This window comes from Phalaenopsis equestris, unplaced genomic scaffold, assembly GCF_001263595.1.
Source record: "Phalaenopsis equestris unplaced genomic scaffold, ASM126359v1 Scaffold000428, whole genome shotgun sequence".
Taxonomy (NCBI): Eukaryota; Viridiplantae; Streptophyta; class Magnoliopsida; order Asparagales; family Orchidaceae; genus Phalaenopsis; species Phalaenopsis equestris.
Genome location: NW_018164869.1, coordinates 3408219 through 3422222, shown reverse-complemented (window position 1 = coordinate 3422222; position 14004 = coordinate 3408219). Strand labels below are relative to the sequence as shown.

Genomic DNA, 14004 nt, shown 5'->3' with positions numbered 1-14004 from the left:
GTTTATTACCTCAGAAGAATCTATGCAACAATGACAAAGTTAATTACTCTTAAAATTCACTATAAGTAAGAGAAAAAAAACATACTGCAAATATAATAACATAGTTCTAAAAGCTTTGATTGATAAACCAACAATTAATTATGAATTAATACAAATAATTAAGATAACATTATATTTATCTTCTAATAAACAACAATTAATTATCTTAAGACAAATGCTAAACTCCAAATTTATTAAAGGTTGACTACACAAAGCGGAATTCAGAGTACAACTACTTATGAAATTAGAGGACATTAAAGCTAATTATTTATTGCATTAGGTGGAAAATAATTAACATATAATAATAAAATTATATATACATATAAACCAATATTTTTTATTAAAAGAAGAAAACAAAGAGAGAAAGGAAGGAAGAGCTCACAAGGCTCAACAAGTTGAAGGAGAAGAAGTGGGTTTGCCCCCTCTAGCTTCAGCTGGGTCAAAGAAGAGGGGCTATGTTAGCAATTAAATAACGAAGAGAGAAGGTTCTCTTAGTTGTGTTTGGCTCGCTAAAAATACTATTGTTCGAGTTTGAGTTCAAGCCGTTTATATACCGAGTCAAACAAGAGCTGTTCACGTATAACGAGATATTTTGATAACCATAATCAGACAACTATAACATGTTAAGGGTCAGGACAAGATTTAAATCTTGTTATTTATGTTAACATTTTCATTTAAAAAGAATTTAATATATATTTTTACTATTTTTAATTAATATTTTAATTGATTATAAATCTTTATCATATTCCAATCAATTAAATTATCTAAAAATAATACTCATCAATATATATATATATATATATATAAACGAGTCAGACACAAATAAACAAAATTTTATTTGTAATCATCTCGTTTATACATCGACTGAAAAAAAATTCATTCGTGTTCTGCTCATTTGTTTAGTTAATGAATCAAAAATGAGTATTTAATGAGTCAAACACGAGCTGCTTGCAAACAACAAACTAATTTGCCAATCCTAGAAACAAGGCACAATAGTGGGAGGCAAGCAAAATGAAGTGAAGGTTTTGGATTTTACACACCTCACCTTGAATTTTTGAGAATTTTTATGAGAAAAATGATTAGAAACAGAACAAAAGTGGTCAGTATGATTTACTCTAATAAAGGCCCATCAATGAATAGCAATTTATTGACTTAAACGTTCATTCTCTACTTTTGGTAATGTAATATAGTAAGAAAGTGTATGGGCATCAAATTGCTTCACCATATACTATAAGGCACAAAATATACAGATCTCCATTTTAAATATAGGATGCTCACACAAGCCTCCTAAGCTACAAAGTATGTCAAAAACTAACAAAATATACATATATTTTTTAAAAAGCACCTGCCTGTAAATAAAAGCTTCAGCTATACAGACAGAGAAGTCAGAAAGAAGACCAACAAACAACCCAACGTGATTAAATTGGAACAGCTTTCTTCAATAAAATCGAACCATCATCATCACTGTGCAACAATGAGCTCATCAAGATCAACTTCCGTGCTTGGCAGAAGCAACGGCAAATCATCATCGGCAAAAAATTTGTATCTCTCACCAATGGCTTGAAGAAGTTGGTAGACTTCGAACATCGTCGGCCTCTGCTTCGGCCCCGGAAGAACACACGAGCACGCGACTTTTAGAACCTGAAGCAGCTCGCCGTCGTATCCCTTCCCAATCAAAGTTTTATCGACGGCATCTTGAAGAATCGAACCATTCGAAAGATAGCTTATCCATTCGACCAAGCTGCCTTTGAAACTGTCGGGGGCGATTGATACGTTTGTAGGTTTTTCGCCGGTGACCAACTCAAGCAAGACGACTCCAAAGCTATAAACATCGCCTTTCGCTGTAGCCGTCAGAGTGCGCCCATATTCGGGAGCAACATAGCCAAGGTCACCAAACTCGCCATTTACAAATGTGCTTAAATGGGTGTCCACTGGATTCATAAGCCTCGCGAGTCCGAAATCCGATATCTTTGGTGTGTAATCGTGATCCAAAAGAATGGATTTTGAGCTGATGTTTCGATGCAGAATCCTTGGATTGCAACTATGGTGAAGCCAAGCGAGGCCTTTTGCCGCCCCAATGCTGATTTTGAGCCTGAGTGGCCAATCCAAAGAATCGTTTCGATGCAACGAGTCGTAGAGACTACCGTTCGGCATGTGTTTGTACACGAGAAGCTTCTCTTTCTTCGCTACGCAAAACCCTAAAAGTGGAAGCAAGTTGGGATGCCGCACACTACCCAAAGTATTCATCTCGGCTATGAATTGACTCTCGGAATGCTGCGACGACTCTTGCAGCCGCTTGACAGCAAAAGACGAACCATCGGGGAGAGTCGCTCGGTACATAGTGCCAGTCCTCCCACTACCAATGATGTTCTCCTTACTGAAGTCATTAGTTGAGGCCATGAGAACGCTGAGCTTCATTTTTGAAATGGATTTCTCAAACATGGAAACCTGAATAATCATAAGCTTAGGTAGTTAATAAAATTGGGAAATTTACATTCGTAGCACGCAATACTTATGTATGTAAATATCTCACAGCTAAACTTTTTATATTTACATAGATATATATATATATATATATGTGTGTGTGTGTATCTCTGGTGCTATAAACCTGTGCACAAAATAAAGCATTTCACTTTTTAAAAGTGGTAACAATGCCTTTTTTTTTGTGAAATTAAAGATTTGAGTGCCATGTGTATACGTATGAAAGTATAAATATGAGATATGTAAACACATAAGAATTGTGTGCTATGTATGCAAAAGCTACATAACACCCAAATCCTATTTAGTTATATATCCAACACCTAAGCTATACATTTTACACTTATATCACTCAACCATACCACCATTTTAGCTTTTAAAAAGTAAAGTTCGTCTTTTTCATGCACAAGTAAGGTGACACGCATGTAAAAATTAAAGTTTAGGTGTTAGATATATAAATACATAGGGATTGAGCGGTATATATATATATATGTAAATCTTCCAAAATACTAAGTATAGATTACCTTGGTTCCTTTGACTCCCTTCAAATGCTTCGCCCACATATTATCTGCTACTTCAGTTTTCTTTTTCTTGACGGTAACTTTGCGCAAACAAAAGTATATAATGACGCCGACGATCAGGAGCGTTACGACGATGCCCACGACAGCAGAACCGATTATGATGCCGGTTCGGTCCTTCTTCGCCGGTGCGTGACATGCCGCCAAAGGTCTCCCGCAAAGCCCCGGATTGCCCTCAAAGCTTGAAGCTGACATGGAGAAGTTGAAAGCGGGGATAGGTCCAGATAACTGATTGTCAGCAACATTGAGGCTCGTCAGACGACCGAGGATCGTCATTTTCCACGGTATAGTGCCGCTCAGACGATTGTGTTGAAGGTTAATGACATTCAGGAAGCTACAGTTCGATATATCGCTTGGGATTTCGCCGGTGAAATTGTTGAATGAAAGATCGAGGTTAGTAACGAAGGGTATCTTATTGGAGATGTCGGCGGGTAGGCGTCCGGCTAGGTTGTTGTTGGACAGATCAAGTCCAGTTAAGGTTGTACAGTTCTCGAGACCGGATGGAAATTCTCCTTCGAGGCCCATGCTCGAAAGCAGTAAGTTAAGGATTTTGTTTTCGCCGGGATTCCAGCATTCGACGCCACTAAAATGACAGATGGATCCTTCGCTCGTGTTGCCAAAACTCCACGAATCTATCGAGCTGCCATTAGGGGCTTTAAGAGATTGTTTTATGGATTTCAGGCATTCGATGTCCAGCTGAGACGAATAAATTCTGCTACTTAACAGCATCAACAAGAAGATTTGTAATAGATTACCATAGCTTCTACTTTCCATGGCAAAAACTCTTTCAACATTAAATTGTAAGCAACCTGCTATTCTCCAATACGATTGTCCCTAGTGGCATACAATACAATAAAGTTATTGATTTGATAATGAAAAAAATAAAGGAAGAGGGTAGGCCTAGGGCATAATTTTTTTGCCTCCATTATAGCTTAGAAGTAAAACTTTTGAATCACAAAATAGACCATATAACATGGTTTTAAAAAATGGACCAAACCAGCTTAGTTCGACTGGTTTAACCATGAATTGGTCCTCTAGTTGGTTTGGTACAGGTCCAAAACCGCTTTTGATTTTGATCAATGGCAAGAAATACAACAGCAACAACAATAACAACAACAAGCCTTTATCCCACCACATGGGAAAAAAAAATTATAAATCAATATTTTCATTTAGAATTATATTTAAAATATTTAAGAGTAATGCAATATTTAATTGTTCAACCGTTGAATTTTGAATCTCTGTTTCTTCAGGTTCATGTCCAATCCAGTTTTCACAAACTTACTCCATACAATGTAGAGGTAAATTTGCATACAACAAGCCATCTTAACCCTATTTTTTCAATAGCCTTAGTAATGAATATGATTTATACAGAAAATGCGAAAAAAAGTGGAGATTAGAAGCTAAATCTCATTCATAAAATCTTAACAAGATGACTTGGAAATACGTAATTAGCATGAAAAGTCCAGCTACAAAAATGAAAGTTCAAGCAATCCTAAGTGAGAAAGTCAGTATGACCTTTTTTGCATTATATTTGAAGTATCAAAAGCATGTTTCTCAACAACAACAACAACAACAACAACAAGCCTTTATCACATTAAGTGGGGTCGGCTAGATGAATCCTGTTTCTCCATTGTGTCCTATTGGGTGCCATATTTTCATTTAATTCTAATAAATTAAGATTATGTTTTATGCAATATGCCCAACTATTTTTAGGTCTATATCTAACTTTCTTAATATAAATCGAATCTTAAACATCTACTCTCCTAACCGGATCATCAGATGATCAATGTTTAATGTAAACAAACCATCTAGGACGACTCTCTCTAAACTTTTCTGCCACTGGAGCTAACACCAACCCTTTCACAAATACATTCATTTCGCATTCTGTCTCTAAGTGTCAAGTCAATCATCCACCTAAGCTTTCTCATCTAGGCAACACTTAACTTACTTGACATAAGTCGAATAAAAAACAAGCTTCTCACTGTAACAAAAAAGAAAATTCAAAAGTAAATAAAAATCACTGCGATGGACAATTCTTTTCTTGTTGCAATATTGTCTAATCTTTTGGCACATACAAACCCTAACACTTTTAACTGTCAATGACTCCTAAATCAAGGCATTTACACACATACAACTCAATTACTATGTATTTACATATATAACACCTAAACTTTGCTTCCTTTTTTACATGTGTACCCCCCAAATCTTTCATATCACATAAAAAAACCACTAATTTTACTTTTAAAAAGTGAAATACACCTTTTCATGCATAGAAGGTGACATATGTGTAAAATCTGAACTATAGGTGTTAGACATGTAAATACATAAAAATTGAGTGCTATGTGTGCATGTAAATCTTGCTAAATCTTTATAATAAGCTCAATATTCATCATAAAAAAATGACAGAATAAGAACCAACACACAACTTTCCACACCTTCCACTGATTAAGTTAAGCTCAACAAATGAATTTTCAATTAATTCAATCTTCACCATAAGCAGCCTGTTGGAGAGAATGAAAAGCTTGATATTCATGGAAAGTAAATATCAACCCCCTAAACAAAAAAAAAAAAACTCATTGAAAAAAGCAATTAAAAAAATGAAATAAAAAAGGATTAAGGCCAACCAACTTATCCAACCAAAACAAACAGGAGTGGAATAAAAAATATGAATATTTTATCAGAAAATCCCGTTAGAGCTAAATTAGGGCAAACTAGCTAAAAACTTCAGTTCAAGGTAAAATCTTCAAATAAAAATAAATAAATTAAAAGCACTACCTTTTCTGCGGCAAATACCAGAAACCCTAAAAAGTCCGAAATTTACTCCAACCCATCAATCCAAGCCCAATCCAAACCAACAATGAATGAAACCAACAAAAGCAAATCTAAAATTCATCATTCACCAGCAGATAGCACAGCGAATCACGCGAGCTGGAGCAACCATAAAAAACACCAAACAGGTCCCCCCCCGCCATTCTCCCTCCCTTAAGAGGAGAAGAAAAAGGCGGGTCGAAGATGGAGTTGCGAACGCGGAATTCAACAGAGACCCTCGAGACCATGATGGGGAAGTCATCTCTTCCTCGAATTTCCACCGGGCGCAATAAATTATGCGGAAAAAGCCAAGCAAAGTTCAAAGGCGTTCACAACGAACAGTAATCCAGATATTTATTTACGGTAATGCCATCACGTTAAAAAAGTTAATTAACTTAATTAAACCATTAGTGGTTAGATTAATCTTTGTTTTGATGCTGTAATTATGTTTACTGCGACAAACAAAGTGAGTCTGAGGTCTTGTGAAGTGGACGGTAGATGGTGCTTTGACCACTGAAATATTTAAGGAACTTTTACATACATAACCCCACTTCCTTTTGTATTTACACATATATCCTTTAAAGTTTAATCTTTATGTATGTGCATCACCTTTTTCTATGCATAAAAAGACGGAGTTTCATTTTTAAAGGTTAAAATAATGATATTTTTATGTAATATGAAAGATTTGGGTGATAAGTATGAAAGTAAATTTTAGCTGGGAGATACGTAAATACATAAGAATTGGGCGGTATGTATGTAAATGCCCCAAAATTTAATCATTAATTCACATAAAAATGATTTATTTTTAGGTAGCATAAGAAAACCCTCTCTCTTTCAAAGTAAATAAACAAAAACTCTATTACCATGATCAATTATTAGGAAGTTTACTTAGGAACATCATAACTTTATATTTCAAAGAGAAAAACTTAACTACATACCACTCAATTCATATATGACCCACTTTATTTATGCATGAAAAGATGTATTTCACATTTTAAAAGTTAAAATGATGGTGTTTTTGACGTGATGTGAAAATTTTGTGTAAGATTAATGTAAAAAAGTAAACTTCAGGTGTTAGTTACGTAGATACATAGGACTTGAGCGATATGAAGTTACGTAGATACATAGGACTTGAGTGATATGTATGTAAATGCCCTTTCACGTATTATAATTTATTCCACCAAAATTTTATAAAAATGATCTTATAAATTTTATTATTATGTTAAAGCCCTTGCATTTGATGTTGATGTTATAGAAGACTTTTTGATGTTGTTGTTAGCTGATGTTGTTGTTTGGAGCATAGTTGTCTATTTGGATACGGTGTTTCTCTTTTGTTTTTAGTTTTGAGTTTGTTTTTGTTTTATTTCTATAATAAAGTTGGACATGACTTTTATTTTTTAAGAAAATTTGATCACAAGACTTCAAAAGGTATTTAAGAAAGTTTTCTCCAAAAGAGAAGAGAAATAGAAGAAGGATTTTAGCTCTTTGTACTTTGGAGATATTAATTCTATTTATTTTAAGAGAAACAACAATTATCTATTGAGAAATCATAGATTTAATTTAGATAATAAAATAACTATTAGGAAAGTCATAAGTGTATTATTAGTATAGGAAATTAAGTACACTTTTGGATTTGAGCTCCTTTGAATATTCTTTTGGTCTAATATCAAACTTAAATGTTATGGTGTTTGGTTGCCAAAATTAAATACATAAGTATCAACTTAGGCACTTTTGGCTTTGCCTCATTTGAAGGGTAGTTAGCTTAATTGCCTTTTAATATCAATCTACATTTTAGTGCAACTCCTATAGTTTTTTCTCTTCTATTTTTTTAAGTCATTTGACTTCACTGAGGAGTGCATCTTGAGAGTATAAGGAAGGTGAATTGATGTATATGAAAAGAAAGTTAATAGGTGAACTAATTTTGGTACTTGCAAGAGATACCATTGTTTCAAAAAGTGGAATGGTCTGCCAATTTGATTAGTTCAATCATAAATCTGTCTATTAATGAGTTTGGTCTAGATTCAAATCGCTTCTATTCAAAATCGATGAGAATTAGATTTGAGCTGAGGTTGAATTGGTGAATCAGATAGATATTTGAAGGATTGAATTATTGTTCTATTATTAGCTTTTAGCCTTGATTTTAATTCTTTGGTGATAAAAAAAAAGATATAGAATAAAAATTAAAATAATTATTAGCATATCATGTTCAAAATTTTAATTTAGAATTATATTCAAAATATTCAAGAGTGAATTGTCTTATACTAGAATAATATATTTTTATTTGATGATGATATTATTATGGAACTATTATTATATTATTTAAATATGCTTAAGTTATTTAAAATTTATAATATCATATGATATAACCCTGGTTAAATGATTGAATCTCGAACCTCTCTTTCTTTTGGTTTAGCATTCGGTTAAACTTTCACAAATTTGTTGTACACAAAAAGATTTTAAATCTAGGACTTACATTGCACGACATAGAATCAACGCAAATAACTTAGAAAGATAGGAGGATTTACGTCGTACTAAACGAATAACCTCAAAATTCTAAAAAAAGTCAAGGCTGATATCGTACAACATATAATCATGTGAAAACCTAAATATAGCATGAGGATATATGTCGTGCTAGACAAATGACCTCGAAGTTCTAAATGTTTATGTTGCTTAAGACTATGAAAAGTTTAGCTAAGAATCATCGTTCGCTTTATTGTTTTGATCGCCGCTCAATCACGTCGTATCCTCGTTCTGTGAAAAAGAGAAGGAAAGAGAAATCATGTCGCGGGCGGCCTATCCTAGGATCTTTGTTTTTAGTATTTTGATTTTAGAGAGTACATTCAGGTTGATAATTATTTCTATCCTTAATACTATTATTTAACCAATGAGTCATAATTACGTGTTCTTAAGAATGTTTAACATTTTGCCAAATTACTGTGTTGGTAGTGTGTTAGTAGGCTTCAATCTAAACATATGCCCTATGTCCTCTGTTTTATGGTCTCGTTTTAAGACATCATAAATACATAAAAAAGAGGAATGCCATTGCACACCTAAATAGAGCACGTATAATTAAATATAATAAATGAGAAAGCAACACGGCGTACTTGTCGCCTATGATGTTATTTCAAAATAATTGAAGCCATGTGTTAAAAATGCAAACATATGGGAATTGAGCAACGTGGAAACGATGTGACATATATTAAACATAAGCATGCATGTTTATATGGAATTGATCAATTGACATATGAAAATTAAAACTGGATATAAGTATTTATGAGTTATGGACGAGCTCAGCTTCAGGCCTTTGGCCGTAATAATATTTTTCTGAAGGATTTCAATAAGCAACCAGAGCATCGATGTACATAAAACCTATCCCTGGATAGACGCTACTATTAAGCCAATCAAAGGAGGACAACTCTTAGCCTAATCAAAATGACCGATGGGTGGGCATACAAAAGGTAACACCCAAAATTCTCAATTTGTCATGCATACAAGTAAATAAACTTATTTCAGAGCCATCAACAACCACAAATAACACCACAATAAAATTTACAATCAGACAATCCACAAATCATTCAAATTGTTGGACTTGAGCCACCAACAGCCTAGAAATGCAAAGGCAACCCTAAACCAGATGTTGGCAAATAACAATACCAGTCATGAACCTCACAAAGTCATTGAGTTAGGAGATATATTACTTTAGGAGATATATTACTACTCTATTAGCACAAATTTAGTAACAGATGCTTGATATCTTCATTCATATCACTAACAATTCCAACTTATAAACCAGCTCAACGATTCATATAAAACCGCCAACTTTTGAATGCTTCCAATCACCAAAAGAATACCAAAATGACAATTAAGTATTTTATTAAAGGATGACATCCATCAAACAAAATGCCGCCCAACAAACAAAATGCCGATTGACCATTGCCTAAGCGACAACCAAAGTCCAACAGAACGATCTCGGCAGTGTTCCCCTCAATACGCACCGAAGCGTCTCAAATTAACGTTAAAAATGAATCAAATTTGGTTTTATTGAATTTTTTTTGTGATTGATCCTATTAAAAAAGTTGATTTTAGCTTTGATTTAATGGCGAAGTGTAAGTGAATTGTACTGTAAATGAGTGTGGTGTAAGTGTATGCGCTGTGATAAAGATTGAAAACCCCCAATTCTAAAAGGTCTTTCTAAGACACTCCCAATTCTCATAGAAACTCAACTTGAGTTTCAATATATTGATTCCAATCGACTCAACTAAATGTTGAGGATATGAAACCACACATATGAGGCTACATAGATTCAAGAGATGATTTGAATTTCTGAGTGATGTGGGTCCCAATATTAGTCATCTTGGAAAGTCAACAGGGAAATCCTATCGCTAGAGCATAGGCTCTAAAGAAGGAAACAAACTCACAAAAAAATGATGTCAACAGTTATGAATATTATATATATATATATATATAACACTTTGATGTCATAATTTATGCATGCCAAATTATATATCTATATATATAGACACACACACACACACACACAAAAGAAGTAGTATGATCTTGGCTAAAGAGGTTTTTTTTGTTGATATGACGAAGATAATTATGATAAACATCGAATTAAAGATGATTATGATTCAAGCAAAATTATTATTCACACTTGGATTTGACAATAATTACACAATAAGTGTGGTTACAATATAGGCCTTAAAAGAGATGATTACAGTGCAACTGAGATTGCATAATGTATATTTGGATATAAAGACAACTAAAATATAAGTGAAGTTATAATTTAGTTCTTGAATGAGATGTTATTTTCACAAACAAGATTGCCATAAAGTTTTAGACATAATAATGATACAACATAAGTGGGGTGATGCAAAATGCCTTAAAAATGATGGTTTGATGTTGCGATGCAAGCTTTGATGCAACCATGCTTATATCATAAGGAATTATGTAGTCAGCCTTAAGGAATAAAATTATAGGACTAGTGTGGCTGTAATGTAGGTTTAGATAAAATGAAAAATATAAGCAAATTTATGATTTAGGTTTTTAAAAAGATAATTATAAAGGGATGTTGTGGTGCATATTTGAAAATGGCCATGATCATGGTGCAAACTGTTTTATATGTATGTTTTAAAAGAGACAATTGCCATATAAGCAATGTCGCAAAGTAATTCTGGAGGTTGCAAAGTAAATCATCGGTGTGATGGCTTTTGTAAAAGTGAGGTTGTGGCATAGATCTAGTTGCGATGATTGTCATGCTTCCAATGAAATTGAGGAGGAGACTACCATGATAAAAGTATGAGTGTTGCACTTGTTTAGATATATTGATAATTATAATGCAAGTAGAACTATGACGTATAAAATAGATGAAAATAACATAAATATGTTGTGACAGCTCTTGATATGATGATAACTAAATCACAAGCAAAATTGTGATATAGATTTCTAGGAAGACGATTGCAATACCGGCTGGATTACATCACATGCTTAGATACAACAATGATTATGTTGGAAACAACATTGCAACATACATCTTAATTTAGTAATGGTTGATACAAGCAAAATTATGATGTTTGTTGAGATACAATAACATCTGTGACGCCATTGATGCTACGACAACTATTGTGTGAATGAGGTTATACCATGATCATGGATACATTAATAACAATTTGAATTATTTGTAGGATTTATTCAAAGAGCCTCAAATAAATGAATTCTTTTTAGGGGAACCGACATACACACCACACAATCTTCTGTACTTACATAGATACAACACCCAAATTTTGATATTTACACTTATATTTTTGCAGAGAAATGTTTTTATCATCGATATATTGCCCCCAACATCTTTCAAGATTCCTCATCTAGAAGAAATATTACGTGCAGATAGGTAGGTTCAGATAGGCTCGAATTTAGTGTCATACCACCACAATAGCACCGACCCGCACGTATGTTATCCTCACGTAATATTTTCTCGTTCATCTGCCAGCAAGCAAGAGTATCGAGTTTAAGTATTATACACGATAAATGCTCCAAAAGACACAATAAAAGAAAGTTGTGATGTGGCTAATAACTAATCCATTAATAAGATGTATTGGACCACCACTTACATTATCATTTCCTCCCTTTGACTTAACCATAATTTTTGCTTTATCTTGCCTGATTTGGAAGTCATTATGTCATATTTAAAATACTCCCATCAGGCGGGGGAGAGAAGAAGAACAAAATATCTGGGAAGATTTACATGCATATCACTCAATTCCCATGTATTTACATATATGCCCACAAAACTTTATTTTTTTGCATATATAGCATCTTATCTAGGCATGAGAAGGTGTAGGTGTTCGATATGTAAATATATAAGAATTGGGTGGTATGTATGTAAATTTCTCAAATATTTAAGGAAATTTAATGCTCCGGATATCAGATCAAATCTTTTATTAGAATCAATTTTATAATTGTTAACTTTACTAAAAGTTTTAAATAATTTCTCTTATAATATATTCAGTTTAAAGCAAATTCAGTAATTTTATGGGCTTTGATGAATAATAACCCAAAAATTTTTATTTTAATAGAGAAGAAAATTAGTTTTTTTTTTCATTGATTCAAAAAAAAATGAAAATTATTCCTCTAATTCTTGAAAAAATATTACATCAGAACTGCGCTCGTAGAGTTACGTGCGGAGTCCAATGAAATCACGCCGCATGTGAAATCATGCCACAATTAGAGAAAAAAAAAAATTGGTCCGGTAACACCGGGGAATATTCCCCCGTGTTATTCATGTGTTATTATATGTTAGTGATGTGTTATTGTGTTATTATAACACCAGGAGTATTCCCAGAACAGTATAACACATGAATAACATACAGTAACACCTAAATAACACGGGAGAAATATTTTATTGTGCTACCGAGCTGATTTTTTTCCTCACGTGGCGTGATTTAATTGGACTCCGCACGTAACTCTACGTGCTGAGTCCTGATGTAATATTTTTTTCCAAATTCTTGGTTGGAAGAAAAAAAAAATTATAATTAGCATTACATATATACCTCATTAGAATAATAATAATAAAATTTTTTTTTTCAAATAAAACGTTTCAACATTATTTAGAAGTTATTGGGACATTTACATACAAGCCCCACAATTGTTACATATTTACATAATTTACATGAATGCCACTCAAATTTTAATTATTACACTGACTATTCAAAAGTGAAATATACATTTTTCATGCATGAGTTTACAACACGAGGTTAAAAGTATAAATATGAAATTGGAGATGATAATATGTAATACATAGTAATTATGTGGTATGCATGTAAATTTCCCAGATTTATTTATATAAGTTATTTTCCCTCCATGTTTTTTTACCCATTTTGAGTGAGCAAAAATACTTTACATTAAAAAATAAATAATAATAATTAAAATAATAATAAAAGTCTTCTCTTTTGGGGGCATTTACATGCATACCACACAATTCCTATCTATTTACATATCAAACTCCTAAACTTTAATTTCTACATTTATATCACACAATGAACCAAATCTTTCTTTAATACAAAAAAAAAAATACTACCATTTCAACTTTAAAAGGTGAAATACACATTTTTCATGCATAGATAAGGTGACATATACGTACAAAAAATATAGTTGTTAGATATGTAAAATATGAAAATTACCAGAATAGGTGAGCCCAAAAGCTAATATATATGTTTCGAATCCGCGATTTCATGATGAGCAACTATACCCTCAACCATTATATTACAAATAAGTGCGTCATTCTAACTGTTATCTCTCTGAACTCTAACTCTCAATCAAAGCACTATCATAAAACAAGACTTGAGGTCTGTTTGGGGAGCTGCTGCTTATTAAAAAATAGTTGTGAAGTTGCTGAAGAATAATCTGATGTTGCAAAAAATTGCGGTGGCTATTAGAAATTTTTTTTTTTTTTTGTGAAAAAGACAGACCAGAACGGGAAAGCTGCAACCGCATCCAGTCAGAACCGGTGAGAAAATGTTGATTTCAGCCGCAATTTTTTTAGAAAGCTATCAAAATACAGTTTATACAAACGGGCAAAACTGTGATGCAGTGCCGCACCGTC

At 33.1% G+C, this 14004-nt stretch overlaps 1 protein-coding gene across 2 annotated transcripts; it reads right to left on the bottom strand.

Moving 5' to 3' along the window:
* Positions 1-1221: 1221 nt before the first annotated feature.
* Positions 1222-6026, bottom strand: LOC110027431 (probably inactive leucine-rich repeat receptor-like protein kinase At5g48380). Of its 2 annotated transcripts, none has more exons than XM_020728875.1 (3): positions 5871-6026; positions 3042-3929; positions 1222-2487 (listed from the first exon to the last, which is right to left on the bottom strand). In XM_020728875.1, the coding sequence occupies exons 2-3, from the start codon at positions 3867-3869 to the stop codon at positions 1501-1503; spliced, it is 1815 nt and encodes a 604-aa protein (XP_020584534.1). In that variant the 5' UTR covers positions 3870-3929; positions 5871-6026; the 3' UTR covers positions 1222-1500. The 2 variants fall into 2 exon arrangements, with proteins under 2 accessions (XP_020584534.1, XP_020584536.1); XM_020728877.1 differs by having other exon boundaries at positions 5996-6015.
* Between the last annotated feature and the right edge of the window lie 7978 nt (positions 6027-14004).

Bases quoted from the DNA above. Each gene is read 5' to 3' on its own strand.
- LOC110027431 (XM_020728875.1), bottom strand. From the start codon at position 3,869: ATGGAAAGTAGAAGCTATGGTAATCTATTACAAATCTTCTTGTTGATG. The intron at 2,488-3,041 runs GTAATCTATACT...ATGATTATTCAG, and splicing joins AGGGAGTCAAAGGAACCAAG to GTTTCCATGTTTGAGAAATC.